The following is a 22,818-nucleotide window of genomic DNA, read 5'->3' on the forward strand; positions in this document are numbered from 1 at the left end:
TTTTCACTCAATTTTCCCAATTTTTCCCATTTTCCCCAATGTCCCCCCATTTTTTCCCAATTCCCTCCCATTTTCTCCCTATTTTTCCCAATTTCCCCCCATTTTTTCCCAATTTCCCCCCATTTTTTTCCCAATTTCCCCCCATTTTTCCCATTTTTTTCCATTTTCCCCCCATTTCCCCCATCCCGGGCCGCAGCATTTCCGTTGGTTTTTTTTTTGTTTTTGTTAGAAAACCTTAAAAAAACGAGATTTTTATTGAATTTTGGAAAAGAGCCCACGAGGGTCCGGGGGAGGGGGGGGAAGGGGAGGCCCCGGGGGGAGCCCCAAAATCGGGAGAATTCCCCCCAAAAAGGGGGAGCCCCCCATAAATACAGAAACAACAAAAAAAGGGAATTCCGGGGCCGTTTTGGGGCGGATTCGGGGAAATTCGGGGTCCCCCCAGCCCGGATTTGGGGGGAAATGCAGAAATTGGGGAAAAACCCCAAAATCCCGGGAAATGACCCCAAAAATTGGAGAGAAAACACAAAATCCTGGGAAATGACCCCAAAAATTGGAGAGAAAACACAAAATCCTGGGAAATGACCCCAAAAATGGGAGGAAAATCCCGAAATTGTGGGAAATGACCCCAAAAAATCCAAAATCCTGGGAAATGACCCCAAAAATCAGAGGGGAAACCCAAAATCCCGGGAAAGGACCCAAAAAAGGGTGGGAAACCCAAAATTCAGGGAAATTACCCCAAAATAGTGGGAAAACACCCCAAAAATTGGAGGGAAAATCCAAAATTGGGGGAAATTACCCCAAATATTGGTGGAAAAAAAAATCCTGGGAAATTGCCCCAAAAATTGGAGGAAAATCTGAAAATTTTGGGAGAAAACCGTGAAATCTGAGGAGCCCCAAAATCCCAGGAAATTGCCCCAAAATCTCACCCAAATTCCCCCAGTTCTGACCCAAAAAAACCCCAAAATTTGGGAGGGTTGGAGAGACCCCAAAATCTGCGGGAATCGCCCCAAAATTCCAGAGGGAAAAAAAGAATTTGGGGGAGGGAAAAATGAAATAAAAATAGACCAAAAAAGAAAAAAGATAAATTTGGGAAAAAACCCCCAAAAATCGGGGAAATTTGGGGGAAATTGGGAAAAACCCCAAAAGGGGGCGGGGCCAGGGCGGGAAGTCCCAAATCTGGGCATTTTCCACCAAAATTTGGGGTTTTTTTCCATAACTTTGACATTTCCCTCTCCCAAATTTGGGGTATTTCCCCTCAGATTTGGGCTCTTTTTCTCCCCAAATTTGGGTTTTTTTTCTGTAAATTTGGGGATTTTTTTCCCCCTAAATTTGAGGAATTTTTTTCCTCAGGATTTTGGGTTTTCCCCCGTATTTTGGGATTTTTTCCCCAAAAATCCCGTTTAACACCAAAAATTTCCATTTTCCCCCCAAACGTGAGTGCGTTTCTTCCCAGATTTTTGGGATTTTATTCCCAAAAATTTGAGATTTTTTCCCCCCCCCCAAATTTCTGGGAATTTTTTTTTTTTCCAGAATTTTGGCGTCATTTTCCCCAAAACTTGAGATTATTTTTATCCCCCAAAATTCCCATTTTCCCCCCCCAAATTTGAGTTAACTTTTCGCAGAATTTTGGGATAATTTCCCCCAAATTTTTGGGGCTATTTCCCCCAAATTTTTGGGGTGAATTTCCCCAAATTTTTGGGATTTTTTTTCCCCCAACTTTTTGGGACAATTTTCCCCAAATTTTCGGGGTATTTTCCCCCAAATTTTTGGGGCGATTTTCCCCAAATTTTCGGGATAAATTCCCCCAAATTTTTGGGATAAATTCCCCCAAATTTTTGGGACAATTTCCCCCAAATTTTCAGGGTATTTTGCCCCAAATTTTTGGGGCGATTTCCCCCAGATTTTCAGGATAAATTCCCCCAAATTTTTGGGATTTTTTCCCCTAAATTTTTGGGATTTTTTCACCAAATTTTTGGGGTGATTTCTCCCAAATATTCAGGACAAATTCCCCAAATTGTTGGGATGTTTTCCCCCAAATTTTCAGGATAAATTCCCCCAAATTTTCGGGGTATTTTCCCCCAAATTTTTGGGGCGATTTCCCCCAAATTTTCAGGATAAATTCCCCCAAATTTTTGGGATTTTTCCGCCAAATTTTCGGGACAATTTCCTTCAAATTTTCGGGGTATTTTCCCCCAAATTTTTGGGGCGATTTCCCCCAAATTTTCGGGGCGATTTCCCCCAATTTTGGGCCATCTTCCCCCCTGCCCCCGCCGGGGTTTTGGGGCGAAAAGCGGCGATTTCGGGGGTGGGGTGGGGGAGGGGCGGCGCCGCTACTTCCGCTTCTTCTTGGGGGGGTGGGGCCGGCCCCGCCCGGGGGGGCCCTTCCGCTTCCGGCCCCGCCCCCGCTCCTCCTCCTCCTCGTACTGCGACTCGCGGTCGGCTGGGGAGAAAAACGGCGATTTCGGTTAAAACGCACATTTCGGGGCTTTCGGGGGGATTTGAGGGGTTTTCAGTGAGTTTGGGGGTTTTCAGTGAGTTTGGGGGGGGTTTGTTGCGGCTCCCGCGGTCCGCTGGGGGCAAACCTGAAAACTTTGGTAAAAATAAATGTTTTTTGTAATTTTTAAGGTTTTTGAGAAGGTTTTGGGGGTTTGGAGCTGAATTTTGAGGGGTTTTGGGTATTTGAGGGTGAGTTTGGGGTTCTTGGGGTGAAATCGGGGCTTTTTGGGGTTTATTTTGGGGTAAATTTTGGTGGCTTTGGGGTGAGTTTGGAGTTTTGCGTTTTTGGGGTGAAATCAGGGGTTTTTGGGTTAAGTTTGGGTGGAACTTGGTTGTTTTTTCGGGGTGAATTTGGAGTTTGGTGTTTTTGGGGTGAATCTGGGGTTTCTGCGGTTAATTTTGGGGTAATTTTGAGGTGTTTTTGGGGTGAATTCGGGGCGCGTTGTTTTTGGGGTGAATTCGGGGGATTTTGGGTCCGACCTTTGCGCGCCTCCTCCTCGAGCTCGTCCCAGTCCTTGCCGCTCTCCTCCTCCGAGCCCAGAGAGTCCTTGGAGTATTCTGGGGGAAAAACACGGCAAAACGGGAAAAATGAGAATAAATGGGGGAAAAACCGGGGGGAGAACGGGAAAATTGGGGCAAAATGGGAAAAAAAAGGAAAATTGGGGAAATGGGGGGGAAAAAAAGGGAAAATGAGAAAATTGGGGAAAATTGGAAATGGGGAGAAACAGGGGAAAAAACAAGGGGAAAATGGGAAAATTGAAAAAAAAGGAAGCAATGGGGAAAATGGGGGGAAAATCGGGAAAATTGGGATGAAATGGAGAAAAAAAAAGAAAAAACAAATTATTAAAAAATGGGAAAAAAACTGGGGAAACGGGAAAACCGTAAAAATAGGGAAAAACTGGGGGAAAACCAGGGAGAAATGGGAAATGCAGAAATAATGAAAAACCAGGAAAACCAGAGAAAAACGGGGACAAAAAGCAGGAAAATGGGAAAAGGCACCCAGGTGAGCCCAAACCTCCCAAAACCCCCATTTTTAACCCCAAATCCCCACTGTTTTACATTCTTTCCCCATTTTCCCCCTCCAGGTGTGCCCAAGTGAACCCAACCCCCCCAAATCTCCATTTTCCCCCCCATTTTTTTGTTTTTTTCCCCGTTTTCCCGCTTTTGCCCGTTTTCCCCCGTTCCGGCCCCGTTTCCGCACCGGACTCCTCGGCCTCGGAGGAGTAATCTTCGTCGCTGTCCTCCTCCTCCTCCTCGTCCTCCTCCGAGGGGTTGAACGTCTCGTCCTCCAGCTCCGACTCCGACTCGCCCGGCTCCGCCTCCGAGCCCTGCGCCCAAATCCCCGCTTTTCACCCCAAAACCCAGCTCCCCCGAAAAGCCCCTTCGTTAACCAAAAAATCCCATTTTCTAACCAAAAAAATCCCAATTTTTAACCCAAAATCCCCCGCTCCGACTCCGACTCGCCCGGCTCCGCCTGCAGGCCCTGCACCGAAATCCCCGCTTTTCACCCCAAAACCCAGCTCCACCAAAAAGCCCCATTTTTAACGAAAAAAATTCTATTTTTTAACCAAAAAAATCCCAATTTTTAACCCAAAATCTCCGGCTCCGACTCGCCCGGCTCCGCCTCCAGGCCCTGCAGGTGGCACCGAAATCCCCGGTTTTTACCCCAAAATACCCGTTTTTATGCAAAAACCCCACTTTTAAAAAAAAAAAAATCTCATTTTTCTCATTTTTAACCCATTTTTTCACCGATTTTCCCTGGTTTTTTTCCCCAGGTGTGCCCAGGTGTGCCCCTCACCTCGCCCTCGGGCTCCAGGAAGCTCCAGCCGCCCTCAGGGTGTGCCCAGGTGTGCCCAAACCCCCGTTTTTAACCCGATTTTCGCCGTTTTTCCCCGTCCATGTGTGCCAGGTGTGCCCAGGTGTGCCCAGGTGTGCCCAGGTGTGCCCAGGTGTGCCCCTCACCTCGCCCTCGGGCTCCAGGAAGCTCCACCCGCCCTCAGGGTGTGCCCAGGTGTGCCCAAACCCCCGTTTTTAACCCGATTTTCGCCGTTTTTCCCCGTCCATGTGTGCCAGGTGTGCCCAGGTGTGCCCAGGTGTGCCCAGGTGTGCCCCTCACCTCGCCCTCGGGCTCCAGGAAGCTCCACCCGCCCTGCTCGAAGAAGCCCTCGGGGTCGTCCACGATGGTTTTCATGATCTTGGTCCAGTTGAGCGACTGCACGCCCTCCGTGTACTTGAGGTCGCACGAGCTGCAGGTGAGACAGGTGGGGCCGCGCAGGTGGGGCCGCGCAGGTGAGAGAGAGAAGGAAAGAAAATAAATAAAACACACACACACACAAAAAAAAAACAATCCGGAAAAAAAAATCTGTTAAAAAACCCTAAAATAAGCCGAAAAAATTCTCAAAAGAAAAAAATCGAAAAAAATCTCACAGACAGGTGAGACAGGTGAGATCACACAGGTGAGATCGGACAGGTGAGAAAGAGGAAAAAAAAATAAAATAAAACCTTTAAAAAAAAACAACAAAAAAAAAAATCTGGAAAAAATCTGTTAAAAAAAACGCTAAAATAAGCCGAAAAAATTCTCAAAAAAAAAATCTAAACAAAATCTCACAGATAGGTGAGATAACACACGTGAGATCGGACAGGTGAGAAAGAGAAAAACAAATAAAATAAAACCTTAAAAAAAAAACCAAAAAGAAATCTGGAAAAAAAATCTGTTAAAAAAACGCTAAAATTTACCAAAAAAAAAAAAAATCTCAAAAAAATCTAAAAAATGTCAGAAGTTGAGCTAAAGGGGAGACAGGTGAGACAGGTGAGATCACACAGGTGAGACAGGTGAGAAAGAGAAAAAAAAACCCTTAAAAAAAAAAACTGGAAAAAAGCTGTTAAAAAACACTAAAATAAGCCGAAAAAATTCTCAAAAAAATCTAAAAAAACTCACAGACAGGTGAGATCAAACAGGTGAGATAGGACAGGTGAGACACAGAAAAAAAAAGTGAAATAAAACCTTAAAAAAAGCCTTAAAAAATCAGAAAAAAAAAATCCAGAAAAAAATCTTCAAAAAGCATAAAACAGCCCACAAAAATCCCCAAAAAATCTCGAGAAAAAAATCCAAAGGAAATAAAAAAAAAAACACGGTGAAATAAGACCTCAAAAAAAGCTTTAAAAATCAGAAAAAAATCTTTAAAAAAATCCCGAAAAATTAAAAAAAAAAAAAAGTCTTAAAAAAATAAGAAAAAATCCCCAAAAAAATGTAAAAAAAATCCGAAAAAATAGAAAAAAAATCCCCAAAAAATGTAAAAAAAATCCCAAAAAATCTGAAAAAAAGCCCCAAAAGCCCCAAAATCCCGAAAGGCGCGGGTTTGTCCCCAAAGCTCACTTGAGCCACTCCTTGATGGGGTCCAGCGAGGCCACGGGGATGGCGTTGATCATGGTCACCTTGCGCGCGTAGTCCTTGTAGACGATGACCAGGTCAAAGTTCTTCAGGTGGAACTGCACCCGCTCAAAGTGGATCAGCTCCACCTCGTCCAGGGTCACCACGAACGGCGGCTGAAACACACCTGGGTTACACCTGGGTTACACCTGAGTGCACCTGGATACACCTGGATACACCTGAGTTACACCTGAGCTACCTGAGATACACCTGGATACACCTGGGATACACCTGAGATACACCTGAGATACACCTGGATACACCTGAGATACACCTGGGATACACCTGGATACACCTGAGATACACCTGGGATACACCTGAGTTGCACCTGAGGTCTCACCTGTCTGTCCGTGTGTCCGTACTCGCCCACTCGGTGCAGTTGCCGAGGTCACACCTGTCTGTCACACCTGTCTGTATCTCACCTGTCCATAACACACCTGTCTGTCACACCTGTCTCACACCTATCTGTCACACCTGTCCATATCTCACCTGTCTCACACCTGTATCTCACCTGTATTGCACACCTGTCCCCCACCTGTCCCACTCACCCACTCGGTGCAGTTGCCGAGGTCACACCTGTCTGTCACACCTGTCCATATCACACCTGTCTGTCACACCTGTCACACCTGTCCATAACACACCTGTCTGTCACACCTGTCACACCTGTCCATATCACACCTGTCACACCTGTCACACCTGTCACACCTGTCCATAACACACCTGTCTGTCACACCTGTCACACCTGTCACACCTGTCCATAACACACCTGTCTGTCACACCTGTCACACCTGTCCATATCACACCTGTCTGTCACACCTGTCCATAACACACCTGTCCATATCACACCTGTCTGTCACACCTGTCACACCTGTCTGTCACACCTGTCCATATCACACCTGTCTGTCACACCTGTCTGTCACACCTGTCCATATCACACCTGTCTGTCACACCTGTCACACCTGTCCATAACACACCTGTCCATAACACACCTGTCTGTCACACCTGTCTGTCACACCTGTCCATAACACACCTGTCTGTCACACCTGTCTGTCACACCTGTCCATAACACACCTGTCTGTCACACCTGTCTGTCACACCTGTCTGTCACACCTGTCTCTCCCACCTGTCCGTCACACCTGTCCATAACACACCTGTCTGTCACACCTGTCTGTCACACCTGTCACCTGTCCATATCACACCTGTCACACCTGTCTGTCACACCTGTCCATATCACACCTGTCCGTCACACCTGTCTGTCACACCTGTCTGTCACACCTGTCACACCTGTCCATATCACACCTGTCTCTCCCACCTGTCCCCCCCACCTGTCCGTACTCACCCACTCGGTGCAGTTGACGAGGGCGCTGCTGGTGGGCTGCAGCAGGCAGGTGCTGCGGTACGGGGCGCCGTTGAACCTGACAGACCCAAAATCGCCGGAAATCAACCCAAAACGCGCCGGGACGCGAAATCGCCAAAAGCGGCCCCGAAACGCCCGGAAACCGACCCGGAAACGGCCCCAAAATCACCGGGAATGAACCCAAAACCCAGAGGGACCCAAAGCCCGCGGGAATGGCTCCAAAATCTGGGAATGACCCAAAACGCCCAGAAATTAACCCAAAATACGGAGAGAGCCAAAAGCCCAAAGAATGGCCCCAAAATCCCTGAAAACCCCTAAAAATGGCCCAGAAATCCCCAAAAAACGGCCCCAAAATGCCCGGAAGTGGCCCCAAAATCACCAGGAATTACCCCAAAATCCAGAGGGACCCCAAATCACCAGTAAAAGCCCCAAAATCCCCAAAAACGGCACCAAAATTGCCAGGACGCAACCCAAAATTGGTAACGAGCCAAAAGCCCAAAGAACGGCCCCAAAATCTCCAGGAATGGCCTCAAAATTCCCAAAAATGGCCCCAAAATCGCTGGGAACAAACCCAAAAACTGGAGTGATCCAAAATCCCTTAAAATGGCCCCAAAATCCCCCAAAACGGCCCCGAAATCCCAGTTTTTACCATTTTCCCCTTTTTTCCCACCATTTTTTCCTCTTTTCCCCCCTTTTTGTGCCTCGTTTTCCCTCCCGTTTTTCCCCCCAGTTTTTCCCCATTTTTTCCCCATTTTCCCCCATTTTATCCCCATTTTTTTCCCCGTTTTTTCCCGTTTTTGCCGTTTTTCAGCCCAAACTCACCCCAGCTCCCGGAAGGGCACCTCGAACTCGAGCTCCTCCTTGGTCAGCGCCTCGACCTTCTCGATGAAGTTCTTGAAGGCCGTTTTCAGCTTGTGCCGCATCTCCCGCTCCATCTGCACCCAAAATCGCCGGAATTCACCCCAAAACTTGCGAGGCGTGGAGAGCAGCAAAAAACCCCAAAAACCCCCAAAAAAATCCCACGGAAAATGGCCAAAAACTCATGGAAGTGACCCAAAAACCCACGGAAACCACCCAAAGAACATCTCCCGCTCCATCTGCCCCCAAAATCGCCGGAATTCACCCCAAAATTTGTAAGGCGTGGAGAGCAGCAAAAAACCCCAAAAACCCCCAAAAATCCCATGGAAAATGGCCATAAAACCCCAGAAAACACCCCAAAACCAGGGGAATTGCCCCAAGGAACATCTCCCGCTCCATCTGCCCCAAAATCACCGGAATTTACCCCAAAATTTGTGAGGCACGGAGAGCAGCAAAAAACCCCAAAAACCCCCAAAAATCCCACAAAAAATGGCCCAAAATCCACGGAAATGGCCCTAAAAACAGCTCCCGTTCCATCCAGAACCCAAAACCTGGGATATTACAAAAAAAAAAACAAAAAAAAAACCCCAGGAAATGGCCCAAAAATTCCGGATTTCACCCCAAAAATCTGTGAGGTGTGGGGAGCGACAAAAACCCCGGGAAAAACCGAAAAACCCCAGAAATTGCCTTAAAAATCAGTAGGATGTGGGAAACGGCCAAAACCAGGGAAAACACCCCAAAAAATCCCAGGAAATGCCCCAAAAACCAGGAAACCCCAAAAACTGCGGGAACTGCCCCAAAAAATCCTTAAAAAACAAACTCTAGGCTTAAAAAAAAAACCAAAACCGTGAAGGCATTTTAAAAAATGTGAAGAAATTTAAAAAAAGCAAAAAAAAAAAATTAAAAACGTAAAAAGAAACTTTAATGAACATGAAAAAAAAAATAAAAGCCTGAAAAAAAATTTCAAAAACTGTGAAAAACATTTAAAACAACGTGAAAAGCAAATTCTTAAAAAAATGTGATAAAATAATTTTTTAAATGTGAAAAATATATTTGAAAATGTGAAAAAAAAGTTTTAAAAAATGTGGAAAAAAATTCCCAAAAATGCAGAAAAATTTTAAATAAAATAATCTTTAAAAAACGCGAAAAAAAATTCCCAAAAACGCGAAAAAATTGCAAATAAAATAATCTTTAAAAAACGTGAAAAGCACTGTTAAAAAACGTGAAAAAAATTCCCAAAAACGCGGAAAAATTTCAAATAAAACAATCTTTAAAAAACGTGAAAAGCACTGTTAAAAAACGTGAAAAAAATTTCCCAAAAACGCGAAAAAATTGCAAATAAAATAATCTTTAAAAAACGTGAAAAACGCTTTTAAAAAACGTGAAAAAAAATTCCCAAAAACGCGAAAAAATTTGCAAATAACGCGAAAAATAATTCAAAAAAAGGTGCAAAACAACCCAGGAACGACCCCGCAGCCCCAAACCCGCGGGGACTGAGCCCAAAACTCCGAAGCGCCCCAGAAACGCTGAAAATGCCCCAAATTGCGGAATTTTCCCAAAAGCGCGGGGATTCCGCCCAAATCTCACCTGCTCGGCGTAGAGGTCGTCGCGGTCGTGCATGTGCTGGTGCTTGCCCAGGTCCGTGGTGATCTCGCCCACCTCGGTGTAGAACTGCACGTCCGTGTGCCGCTTCTTGCCGAACATGATGGCGTTCTGGGGCCAGAAACGGCGGTTTTGGGAAAAAATGGGAAAAAAACGGAAAATCCGGGGGAAAAAAAACCAAAAAATCGGGGAAAAAACCCATCCGGAATCCTGGCTTGAAATCCCCTGGTTTGGAGAGAAAACTGGGGGGTTTCAACCCAAAATTGGGCTGCAAATCGGGGGGTTTTGGGAAAAAAACATGAAATTTGGGGGAAAAAAAAAACCAAAAAATCAGGGAAAAAAAAAAACCCCGAAATTCTGAAATCCCCCAGTTTGGAGCCAAAAACGGGAGGGTTTCAACCCAAAATGTCAGGTTATGACCACAAGTTACCAAAACTGGGATCTAAATTAGGGATTTTGGGGGAAAAAACCTGAAATTTGGGGAAAAAACCCCTCCGAAATTCTGGCTCTGAAATTCCCCAGTTTGGAGATAAAAACCGGAGGGTTTCGACCCAAAATTTCAGGGTTCAACCCCCAAGTAATCAAAATTGGGCTTTAAATTGGGGATTTTGGGGGAAAACCCTGAAATTTGGGGGAAAAAAACCCCGCAAAATTTGGGTAAAAACCCAAAATTCTGATTTTGACAGCAAATCCCAGGTTTGGAGCCAAAAATTGGAGGTTTTCAACCCAAAATTTCAGGGTTTGACCCCAAGTCACCAAAACTGGGCTCCAAATTGGCGGTTTTGACCTGAAATTGATGAATTTAGAGGAAAACGCACCCAGTTCTGGCACCAAATCAGAGACTGAACCAGAAGTGCCAAAACTGAGAAGGTTTGCCCCAAAACGGGGGGGTTTGACCCAAACTTGTGGGGTTTTAACAAAAACTGGAAATATCTGACCCAAATCAGGGAGGCTGCCCAAAATCCAAGGGTTTCCACCCAAAATCGTGGAGTTTTATCAAACGCCGTAGGTGTTTATTTTACCCAAAACGGGGAATTTGCCCAAAATCCCAGGGTTTCCCCCCAAAACGCCTTCGCCCCCCCCTCAAACGCCCCTGCCTGACCCCACCCCGGACCCCCAGCGTTCCCTCCCCAAAACCCCGGGGTTTTGCCCCAAACCCGCGGGGGTTTCACAGAGAACTCCGGGTTTTGCCCGAAATCGGCGTTTTTCGGCCCAAACCTTGAGGTGGAAGTGCAGCACGATGATCATCTCGCCGTCGCAGGGCTGGAACACGGCGTGCTTGATGTTGTTGTACAGGATGTCCACCTTGTCCCCCCGCACCGACGTGAAACGGAACCCTGAGCGGGAAAAGGACCCAAAACCACCGGAATTCAGCCCAAAACTCACCGGGGCCCGAAACCCGCGAGAACGCCCCGAAACCCGCCCCGAAATCCGCGGAATTCGGCCCAAAATTCAGGGGAACTGCCCCGGAATTCACGGAAACACAAAATTCAGGGGAATTACCCCAAAATCCACGAGAATCACCCCAAAACCACCGGAATTCAGCCCAAAAATCGTGGGAAGCGCCCCAAAATCCGGGGGAACCCGGAATCAATGGAAATCACCCCAAAATCCAGGGGAGCCCCCCAAAATCCACCCCAAAATCCAGGGAAATCACCCCAAAATCCATGGGAACTACCCCAAAATCCAGGGGAACCTGAAATCCAAGGAATTCAGCCCAAAATCCATGGAATTCACCCCAAAATTAATGGGAACCCAAAATCCACAGGAACCGCCCCAAAGTCTACTGAAGCCACCCCAAAATCCACCCCAAAATCCGCTGAATTCACCCCAAAATTCAGGGGGACTTGAAAATCACGGAAATCACTCCAAAGTCCACAAAAATCACCCCAAAATCCGCGGACTTCAGGCCAAAATTCGTGGGAACCCAAAATCCACAGGAACTGCCCCGAAATCCACCCTAAAATCCATGGGAACCATCCCAAAATTAATGGGAACCCAAAATCCACAGGGACCCAAAAAACCATTGAGGACCCCAAAACACGTCAAAGAAACCCCAAAAAACATTAAAGAACCCCAAAAAAATGTTGAGGAACATCAAAAGAACCTTGAGGAACCTCAGAGGAACCTCGAGGAACCTCCAAAAACCCCTGAAGAACCCCTCAAAACCTTTAGAGGACCCCAAAACACGTCAAAGGAACCCCAAAAAACGTTAAAGAACCCCAAAAAAATGTTGAGGAACATCAAAAGAACCTCGAGGAACCTCAGAGGAACCTCGAGGAACCTCCAAAAACCCCTGAAGAACCCCTCAAAACCTTTAGGGGACCCCAAAACACGTCAAAGGAACCCCAAAAAACGTTAAAGAACCCCAAAAAAATGTTGAGGAACATCAAAAGAACCTCGAGGAACCTCAGAGGAACCTCGAGGAACCTCCAAAAACCCCTGAAGAACCCCTCAAAACCTTTAGGGGACCCCAAAACACATCAAAGAAACCCCAAAAAATGTTAAAGAACCCCCAAAAAATGTTGAGGAACATCAAAAGAACCTTGAGGAACCTCAGAAGAACCTCGAGGAACCTCCAAAAACCCTTGAAAAATCCCTAAAAACCCCCAAAGAACCCCGAAACACCCCCAGAGAAGCCCATAACTGCCATGTGCCGTCCCCGAGTTGGGGGTTTTGGGTCATTTTGGGCCGTTTTGGCCGTTCTGGTGGTCACCGTTGACGTGGGCCTCCAGCGCGCCCTGCATGCGCTTCTGCGCGATGTTGGGCCGGATGTAGAGGTCCTTGAGCTTGGGGTTGCTGCGGTTCAGGTTGATGACCAGCGAGTCCTGCTTGACGATGCCCTGCGGACACGGAGTGACCACTGAGTGACCACCGAGTGACCACCGAGTGACCACTGGGTGACCACTGGGTGACCGCTCATTGACAACCTAAAAGTTGCTCACTGGCCGCTCGGCGACCGCTCACTGACCGCTCAACTCTTGTTCACTGACCATTCGTTGGCCACTCAATGTCCAGCCCATGGTCACTGACCGCTGGGTGACCACTGACCGCTCCATGGTCACTGACCGCTCGATGGTCACCCAATGGCCAAGGAACGCTCCATGAACTTCTGGCGACCGCTGAATGACCACTCAACGATCACTGACCACCCAATGTCCGTTCACTGACCGCTCACTGACCACCCAATGTCCACCAATTGTCCACTCAATGACCACTCAGGGGCCATTAATTGACCACTCACTGACCACTCAAGGCCCGCTCATTGACCATCCAATGTCCACCCTCTGACCACTCAATGTCCACTGACCACTGACTGACCACTCGCTGACCACCTAATGTCCACTCACTGACCACTGGCCACTCATTCACCACTCACTGACCACTCAACGACCACTCACTGACCACGCATTGACCACTGACTGACCACTCAATGACCACTCAATGACCACGCATTGACCACTGACTGACCACTCAATGACCACTCACTGACCACGCATTGACCACTCACTGACCACGCATTGACCACTCAACGATCACCAAATGTCCACTCGTTGGCCACCCAACGATCATTCATTGACCATTCAACGTCCACTCACTGACCACTGGCCACTCACTGACCACTCGGTGACTGCTGACCACTCACTGTCCACTCAATGACCACTGACCATTCATCCATCAGTCATTGACCACGCAATGTCCACTCACTGTCCACTCACTGACCACTCAATGACCACTCAGTGACCACTCACTGTCCACTCAGTGACCACCCAATGTCCACCCGATGTCCACTCAATGACCACTCACTGACCACTCAGTGACCACTCAATGTCCACCCAAAGTCCACTCAATGATCTTCCATTGACCACTCACCCAATGTCCACCCGATGTCCACTCAGTGACCGCTGACTGACCACTGACCACTGACTGACCACTCAGTGACCACTCAATGTCCACCCAAAACTGACCCGATGTCCACTCCATGATCTTCCATTGACCACTCACCATCTACTCAACGTCCACTCAGTGACCGCTCAGTGACCACTCAGTGACCACCGAGTGACCATCCAATGACCACTGAGTGACCGCTCACTGACCACTGAGTGACCATCCAATGACCACTGAGTGACCGCTCACTGACCATCCAATGACCACTCAGTGACCACTCAGTGACCATCCGATGACCACTCAGTGGCCACTCAGTGACCATCCAATGACCATCCAATGACCACTCAGTGACCATCCAATGACCACTCGCTGACCACCGAGTGACCATCCAATGACCACTGAGTGACCGCTCACTGACCACCGAGTGACCATCCAATGACCACTGAGTGACCACTCAGTGACCATCCAATGACCACTCAGTGACCATCCAATGACCACTCACTGACCACCGAGTGACCATCCAATGACCACTGAGTGACCGCTCACTGACCACCGAGTGACCATCCAATGACCACTGAGTGACCACTCAGTGACCATCCAATGACCACTCAGTGACCATCCAATGACCACTCACTGACCACCGAGTGACCATCCAATGACCACTGAGTGACCGCTCACTGACCACCGAGTGACCATCCAATGACCACTGAGTGACCGCTCACTGACCACTGAGTGACCATCCAATGACCACTGAGTGACCATCCAATGACCACTCACTGACCGCTCACTGACCGTCCAATGTCCGCCCAACAGTCGCTCAACATCTACTGACCACTCAACGCTCTCTCACTGACCAACCGATCTCCACCCAATGTCCACTCACTGACCACCGCCCAGCGACCACCTGTGACCCCCAGATGACCGCAGAGTGACCACAGGGTGACCACAGAGTGACCACTGCCCACCTCCTTCTCCTTCTCCTCGGCCTCGCGGGTCTTGTAGCGCTTCTGCACCTCCTTGATGATGCGGAACCACTGACCCCTGACTGACCACTGACCCCTGACTGACCACTGACCCCTGACTGACCACAGAGTGACCACAGAGTGACCACTGCCCACCTCCTTCTCCTTCTCCTCGGCCTCGCGGGTCTTGTAGCGCTTCTGCACCTCCTTGATGATGCGGAACGCGTTCTGCAGGTTGGACGCCGGCACCGTCGACTCCCCCGGCGGCTTCAGGTTGGACGCGCGGTACGTGCTGGGGGAGAGCGACCACCGAGTGACCACCGAGTGACCGCCCAGTGACCACCGAGTGACCGCCCGGTGACCGCTCACTGACCACCGCCCGCTCTTTCCCGTCTCACCCCAGAAAAACGCCAAAGGACCCCAAAAAACGTCAAGGAAGCCTCAAAAAACGCAGAGGAACCTCAAAGGAACCTTGAGGAACTTCAGGAGAACCTCGAGGAACCTCCAAAAATCGTCCAAAAAATGTTGAAGAGCCCCAAAAAAACCTCACAAGACCCCAAGAAACGTCAAAGAAGCCTCAAAAAACGCTGAGGAACCTCAAAGGAACCTTGAGGAACCTCCAGAAATCATTGAAAAAAACCTTGAAGAACCCCAAAAAAACATGAAAGAACCCCAAAAGAACCTTGGGGAACCCCAAAGAAAAATATCAAAAAGCCCTCAAAAAACCTCAAAGAACTTCAGGAGAACCTTGAGGAACCCCAAAAGAACCTTGAGGAACCCCAAAAGAACCTCGAGGAACCCTCAAAAAACCTTGAGGAACCTCCCAAACTCTTAAGGAACTCTTGAGAAACCTTGAGGAACTTCACAAGAACCTTGAGGAACCTCCCGAACCCTTTGAAAAACCCCCAAAAACCCCTGAGGAGCCCCAAAAGAATCTCCCAAAACATGTTGAGGAACCTCAGGAGAACCTTTAGGAACCTCCGAAAATCCTTTAAGATCCCCAAAAAAACTCGAAGAACCCCCAAAAAACCTTGAGGAACTTCAGAAGAACCTCGAGGAACCTCAAAAAACAATTAAAAAAGCCTTGAAAAACCCCAAAAAACGCCACAGAACCCCAAAAAAACCTTGAAGAACTTCAGAAGAACCTCGAGGAACCTCCCAAAAAACGCTGAGGAACCTCAAGAGAACCCTGAGGAACCTGCAGAACCCTTTCAAGAACCCTCAAAACCCCAAGGAACCCTCAGAAAACCCCTGAGGAGCCCCACAAAAACCTCGAGAACCCCCCGGTGACCCCTGGGTGACCACGCTGACCACGCGGTGGCCACCAGGGCGGCCGGGGGCCACTCACATCTCCTTGACGAAGGTGGCCTCGGGGTTGGGGAAGATGTTGCCCTCGTTGCGGCCCAGGGCGCTGCCCGGGCAGAAGAAGTTGATGCGCAGGTACGTGTAGTCGCCCTCCACCGACATGCTGATGTTCTGCAGATGGAGACGCGGGCTGAGAACCCAAAACCGCCCAAAACGGAGGCCACCACCTCGTCCAGGCGTGGTGGGAACCCAAAACCGCCCAAAATGGGGTGGTGGGAACCCAAAATTGCCAAAAACCACTGAAAATGGAGGTCAAGACCTCATCCAGGCGTGGTGGGAACCCAAAACCGCCCAAAATGGGGTGGTGGGAACCCAAAACCACGTCCAGGTGTGGTGGGAACCCAAAATTGCCTAAAATGGGGTGGTGGGAACCCAAAACCGCATCCAGGTGTGGTGGGAACCCAAAATTGCCTAAAATGGGGTGGTAGGAACCCAAAACCACGTCCAGGCGTGGTGGGACCCCAAAATTGCCTAAAACGTGGGGTTAGGAGGGGGTTTGGGGTGAAAAACGGCGATTTTGGGGGTGGGATCCCAAAATCACCTCAAATGGGGTGGTGGGAACCCAAAACCACGTCCAGGCGTGGTGGGATCCCCACTCCTCTCCCTGCCCAATTTTTGAGACAAATTCCTGGGATTTTGGGTTTTTTTTTGGGCACTTCTGCCATTTTTGGGGTCAATTTTGGGGTCAATTTTGGATTTTTTTTGTGTCAATTTTGGGGTTTTTTGGTGTCAATTTTGGGATTTTTTTGTGTCAATTTTGGGGTTTTTTTGTGTCAATTTTGGGGTTTTTTTGTGTCAATTTTGGGATTTTTTTGTGTCAATTTTGGGGTTTTTTTGTGTCAATTTTGGGGTTTTTTTGTGTCAACTTTGGGGTTTCTATTCATATTCTCGCCTTTTCACCCTCTGCTATCCCTGCCCTATTTTTGAGGCAAATTCCCAGGATTTTGGGGGTTTTTTTGAGCACTTTCGAGGTCAATTTTGGGGATTTTCCTGCTGATTGTTGAGTTTCCCTCCTGCCTCACCCGTTCCCACCCCAATCTCCCCATTTTTTGCCCCATTTTTTTTGCCCCATTTTTTTTTTGCCCCGTTTCCGCCCCATTTTTGCCTTCCCCGATTTTTGGGTCAAATCCCGTGGATTTCGGGGCCTTTGGAGCGTCTCTTAGCGTCCGTTTTGGCTTCTCCTTCTACCTCACCCATTTCCCCGTCATTTCCCCCGTTTTATCGTGTTTTTTCCCCGTTTTTTCCCCCGTTTTTGCCCCATCCCCATTTTGGGGTGAATTCCGGGGGTTTTGGGTCTGACCTTGATGGTGGCGATGTGGAAGGGCGTGGCGATGCCGAAGACGGGCATGATGACGCTCTCGTACTTCTTGTCGATGTAGATCTTCATCTCGCGCACGTGCGGCTCCTTGGGCAGCAGCGCCGCGCTCTTGTACGACACGTTCGACTTGCGGGCCCTGGGTTGGGGCGAGAAACCGGGATTTTGGTAAAAATACCGATTTATGGTGTTTGGGGGGAAAAACGGGGGTTTGGGTCAATAAAAATGAGATTTATTGGGAACAAGCGGCTCCTCGGGCAGCAGCGCCGCGCTCTTGTACGGCACGTTCGACTTCCGGGCCCTGGTTTGGGGCGAAAAACCGGGATTTTGGTAAAAAACGGAGTTTGGGGTGAAAACCCGGGAGCTGGGGACAACGGGGACTGGGAAAAATGAGGTGTATTGGGAACAAGGGGCTCCTTGGGCAGCAGCGCCGCGCTCTTGTACGACACGTTCGATTTCCGGGCCCTGGTTTGGGGTGAAAAACCGGGATTTTGGTAAAAAACGGAGCTTGGGGTGTTTGGGGAGGAATTGGGGCAGGAATCAGGGCAGGAATTGGGGCAGGAACCCAGGTGGGAATTGGGGCAGAAATTGGGGAAAGAACAGGGAGATTTGGAGCTCGAATCAGGGCAGGAATTGGGGCAAAATCTGGGGGATTTGGGGCACAAAACCGGGCAGGAACTGGGGCAGGAAAAGGGGAATTTGGGGCAAAACTCAGGCCAGGAATTGGGGCAGGAATGGGGGGGAATTGGGACAGGAATCGGGGCAGGGACTGGGTCAGAAATTGGGGTAGAAATTGGGGCAAAAAGAGGGGGATTTGGGGCAAAAATCAGGGAGCGAATCGGGGCAAAAAGAGGGGAATTTAGGGCAGAAATCAGGGTAGAAATTGGGGCAAAAAGAGGGGAATTTGGGGCAAAAATCAGGATAGAAATTGGGGCAAAAAGAGGGGAATTTGGGGCAAAAATCAGGGACCGAATCGGGGCAAAAAGAGGGGGATTTGGGGCAAAAATCAGGGTAGAAATTGGGGCAAAAAGAGGCGAATTTGGGGCAAAAATCAGGGACCGAATCGGGGCAAAAAGAGGGGGATTTGGGGCAAAAATCAGGGTAGAAATTGGGGCAAAAAGAGGCAAATTTGGGGCAAAAATCAGGGTAGAAATTGGGGCAAGAAGAGGGGAATTTGGGGCAGAAATCAGGGTAGAAATTGGGGCACGATTTGGGGCTGGACTTGGGTGAAAAAGCGGGGAAATCGGGTCAGGAATCAGCGCCCAAAGGGGTCAGAGCCAGAACCAGGAACCTCGCCCAGAACCAAGGACAATTTTGGGGCGAATTCTCTCACTTTTGGGTTGGATCTCCCCGTGTTGGGGTGAATTCTCTCACTTTTGGGTTGGATTTCCCCGTTTTGGGGTGAATTCTCTCACTTTTGGGTCTGCTGCTCGCCCCGCTGCTCGGTCAGGCGCCGCCGCGCGTCCTCGTTCAGCTGCGTGGCCAGCTCCTTCTGGTGGGCGCGGCGCTTCTCCTCGGCCGTCAGCTCGTTCTGCCCGCGGGGGGATTTGGGTCATTTCGGGGCGTTTCGGGGCATTTTGGGAAACTTCGGGATTTTTTACAGCTTTTTTCTGGGATTTTTAGGGATTTTTTTGACATTTTTTTAACAATTTTTTGGATTTTTTTTGCTATTTTTGGGGTATTTTTGTGGTTGTGGTCCCTCGTGGTTATTTTGGGCCAGTTTGGGCAATTTTAGGGCTTTTTTTGAGGTGTTTTTTTTTTTTTTTTTGCATTTCTGGGGGGGGGTTCTGGCATTATTTGGTATTTTTTTTACATTTTTGCGGATTTTTTTGGAGAATTTCTGGGGTTGTGGTCGCCCAGTGGTCAAGTGGTCACTCGTGGCCATTTTGGGGCATTTTAGGATTTTTTTATGGCTTTTTTTGGGATTTTTAAAAAATATTTTCGGGGATTTTGTACAGCTTTTTGGGGGATTTTAAAAAAATTTTTTGGGGATTTTTAACAGCTTTTTTTGGGTTTTTTTTGACATTTTCAGGGTATTTTTGGGATTGTGGTCACTCAGGGTCATTTTAGGAAATTTTGGGAAATTTCAGAATTTTTTACGGATTTTTATGGCGTTTTTGGGGATTTTTTAAAGATTTTTTTTTTAATTTTTGGGGGATTTTTTTGCATTTTTGGGGTTGTGGTCACTCAGTGGTCACTCAGGGTCATTTTGGGCAATTTAATGGATTTTTCTGGGAATATTTTTGGCATTTTTGGGGGATTTTTGGGGTTGCGGTCACTCAGTGGTCAATGGTCACTCAGGGTCATTTTTTTGAGCAAATTTTGGCGTTTTTTGGGGGGGATTTTTTGGGACATTTCTGGGGATTTTTGGGGTGGTCACTCAGGGTCATCTTGGGTCATTTATTTTGGGCATTTTTAGGGCTTTTTTGGGGTTTTTTTTTACATTTTTGGGTATTTTTGGGGCTGTGGTCACTCAGTGGTCACTTGTGGTCATTTCGGGTCATTTTTTAGCCATTTTTGGGGGGACTTTTTGGGGTTTTTTTGACATTTTTGGGTCAGTGGTCACTGAGGTCACTCAGTGGTCACTTCTGGTCATTTTTTGGCCATTTTTAGGGCAATTTTTTGGGGTTTTTGGGTCAGTGGTCCCTAATGGTGAGTGATGGTCACTGTGGTCACTCAGTGGCCACTCAGTGGTCACTTCTGGTCATTTTTGGGGTAATTTTCTGGCCATTTTAGGGTTTTTGGGGGATTTTTTTTGGGATTTTTTGGTCAGTGGTCCCTAATGGTGAGTGATGGTCACTGAGGTCACTCAGTGGTCACTCAGTGGTCACTCGTGGTCACTCACCCGCGTCCTCTCGGTCAGCAGGGCAGCGCGGGAGCTCCGGCCCAGCAGATCCTCGGCCGCGTCCTTGTCCGGCTCCTCCTCGTCCTCGTCCTCGTTCTGGGGACAGAAACGGCCAATTTGGGAAAATCCCCAAAGTCCTGAATTCCCAAAAATCCCCAAAAATCCCCAGTTCCAAATTCCCAAAATCCCTGAAATCCCGCAATCACCAAAAACTATAAAATTCCCCAAAAACCCCAAATTCTGAATGAACACCCCCGAATCCCCCAAAATGTCTAAAATCCCCAAAATACCAAACCTCTAAAATGCCAAAGTCCGAAATCCTCAAAATGCCCAAAACCTCCAAATCTTAGAAATTCCCACGTCCGCCAGAAATTCTAAAATTCCACAAACGCCCAAATTCCGCAAACCCTCAATACGTCCAAAACCTCCAAAAATTTCTAAAACTCCCAAAACCCCCACGTCTCAAACCCCAAAACCCCCCAAATTTCTAAAATCCTGAAAACACCAAAAATCCCCAAAACCCCCAAACTCAACCAAGATCCCCAAAATCCTCAAAACGTCCAAAATCCCCAAACCCCTCAAAATTCCAAAATCCCCCAAATGAACCAAAACACCAAAATCTGGGGAAGCCCCCCCAAAACTCCCCGAAACGCTCAGATTCCGTTTCCTCCCCCAAAACGCCCCAAACCCCCGCCCTCTGCAGCCCCTCCCCAGGGACCGTTTCAGGTTTTTGGTTTTTGCCCAAAATCCCCGGATCTGTCCCCAATCGGGGCCCACCTTGAGGAAGATGCCGACGTTCTTCACCTTCTTCTTCACCGACGTCAGCACCACGGCCGGGCCGTCCTGAGCGCGGCACGGGATTGGTCGGGAAACGGCGCCGAGCGACCGGATTGGCCAGGAGAGAGAGAGAGAGAGGAACCGGGACACGGGATTGGTCAGGATTGGGGCGTGGCGCAAAGGGATTGGTCAATACGTGGGGACACTGGATTGGTTGGAATTGGGTCACGGGGAGACCCCATTGGTCAGGATTGGGACACCGGGACATCCCATTGGTCAGGAGAGAGCAATGGGGACATGGGATTGGTCAGGAGAAAGAAGCGACGGGGACACCCCATTGGTCGGGAATAAGGAAAGGAGGGATTTGATTGGTCAGAATCGGAACACTGGGACATCCCATTGGTCAGGAGAGAGAGAGACACGGGGACACCCCATTGGTCAGAAAAACGGGCACAAGTTACGGGATTGGTTGGGAGAAGAAGCAGGAGGGACGGGATTGGTCAGTCCGGGTGCGACTCCTGCTGTGATTGGCTAGTGCAATTGTGAGTCCTGCTGCGATTGGCCAGTCTTAACGTGAGCCCCACTGCGATAGGTGGATGCCGGGCTGTGCGGCGCACTGTGATTGGCCGGCGTAACTGTGAGCCCCGCTGTGGTTGGCAGGTGTGTGAGTCTATCCCTGCGCTGCGATTGGTCACTTTGGGAGGCCCCGCCCGCCTCGTCCACCATGACGGCGTCCCCCAGGAGCAGCGCGCGGCCGCGATTGGTCAGCGTGCGTGTGATTGGCGGGTGTGAGGGCGTGTCCCCGCGCCGCGATTGGTCGGTTTAGGAGGCCCCGCCCACCTCGTCCACCATGACGGTGTCCCCCAGGAAGAGCGCGTAGCTGCGCTCCTCGGGGCGCTTCGCCTCGCGGTTGGGCAGCTCCGAGAGCCCCACGTTCACGCTGAACACCATCCCTGGATCGGGGCGAGAACACGGGAAATCGGTTAAAACAACAAACGTGGGGAAAAAACAAAAAAAAAACGGGTAAAATCCATGGGGAATTGGTTAAAATTGGTTAAAAAAAGGGGGAAGGCAGCTCCAGAGCCCCACGTTCACGCTGAACACCATCCCTGGATTGGGGCGAGAACACGGGAAATCGGTTAAAACAACAAACGTGGGGAAAACAGGGAAAAAACAAAAAAAAAAAAATGGGTAAAATCCATGGGGAATTGGTTAAAATAACGAAAATGGGGAAGGCAGCTCCAGAGCCGCACGCTCACGCTGAACACCATCCCTGGATCGGGGCGAGAACACGGGAAATCGGTTAAAACAACAAACGTGGGGAAAAAACAAAAAAAAAACCGGGTAAAATCCATGGGGAATTGGTTAAAATAACGAAAATGGGGAAGGCAGCTCCAGAGCCGCACGCTCACGCTGAACACCATCCCTGGATCGGGGCGAGAACACGGGAAATCGGTTAAAACAACAAACATGGGGAAAACAACAAGAAAAATGGGGGGAAAACGTGGGAAACCAGTTAAAATCGGAAAAACGGAGAAAAAAAAATTTTAAAGACGTAAAACAAACGCGGGAAAAACGGGGAAGAAGAAGGTGGAACTGAGAAACTTTGGGGTGCAAATCAGGGATTTTTGGGCAAAAAACAGATTTTGGGATGTAACAGGCAAATTTGGGGCAGAACAGGAGGATTTTGGGGCGTAAAAGGGAAATTTTGGGGTGAAAAAGGGAAATTTTGGGGTGAAAATTGGGGATTTTGGGGCAGAACTGGTGAAATTTGGGGTGAAACCCGGGGACTTTTGGACAGAAATCAGATTTCAAGGTGAAACACAGGTAAATTTGGGGCAGAACAGGTGAATTTTGGGGTGGAAAAGGCAAATTTGGGGGTGGAAAGAGGGGATTTTGGGGCGAAAAGCGGGGATTTTCGGG

The 22,818-nt window shown here is 48.7% G+C and overlaps 1 protein-coding gene across 1 annotated transcript in view; it reads right to left on the reverse strand.

Moving 5' to 3' along the window:
- Window positions 1–277: 277 nt before the first annotated feature.
- The window catches only part of SUPT16H (SPT16 homolog, facilitates chromatin remodeling subunit), a 32,228-nt gene continuing 9,687 nt past the window's right edge, over window positions 278–22,818 (reverse strand). Inside the window, exons 10-26 of the mRNA XM_058823182.1 lie at window positions 21,736–21,848; window positions 20,896–20,961; window positions 20,119–20,214; window positions 18,689–18,804; window positions 17,259–17,412; window positions 15,942–16,069; window positions 14,750–14,885; window positions 12,460–12,586; window positions 10,962–11,080; window positions 9,729–9,854; window positions 8,106–8,218; window positions 7,266–7,341; window positions 5,873–6,042; window positions 4,613–4,742; window positions 3,698–3,824; window positions 2,977–3,054; window positions 278–2,440 (exon numbers count right to left, since the gene is read on the reverse strand). Of these exons, the coding sequence (XP_058679165.1) occupies window positions 2,331–2,440; window positions 2,977–3,054; window positions 3,698–3,824; window positions 4,613–4,742; window positions 5,873–6,042; window positions 7,266–7,341; window positions 8,106–8,218; window positions 9,729–9,854; window positions 10,962–11,080; window positions 12,460–12,586; window positions 14,750–14,885; window positions 15,942–16,069; window positions 17,259–17,412; window positions 18,689–18,804; window positions 20,119–20,214; window positions 20,896–20,961; window positions 21,736–21,848 (1,985 nt within the window). The 3' untranslated portion in view covers window positions 278–2,330. The remainder of the gene's footprint in view (window positions 2,441–2,976; window positions 3,055–3,697; window positions 3,825–4,612; window positions 4,743–5,872; window positions 6,043–7,265; window positions 7,342–8,105; window positions 8,219–9,728; window positions 9,855–10,961; window positions 11,081–12,459; window positions 12,587–14,749; window positions 14,886–15,941; window positions 16,070–17,258; window positions 17,413–18,688; window positions 18,805–20,118; window positions 20,215–20,895; window positions 20,962–21,735; window positions 21,849–22,818) is intronic.

This window comes from Ammospiza caudacuta, chromosome 39 (assembly GCF_027887145.1).
Source record: "Ammospiza caudacuta isolate bAmmCau1 chromosome 39, bAmmCau1.pri, whole genome shotgun sequence".
In the NCBI taxonomy this organism is placed as follows: domain Eukaryota; kingdom Metazoa; phylum Chordata; class Aves; order Passeriformes; family Passerellidae; genus Ammospiza; species Ammospiza caudacuta.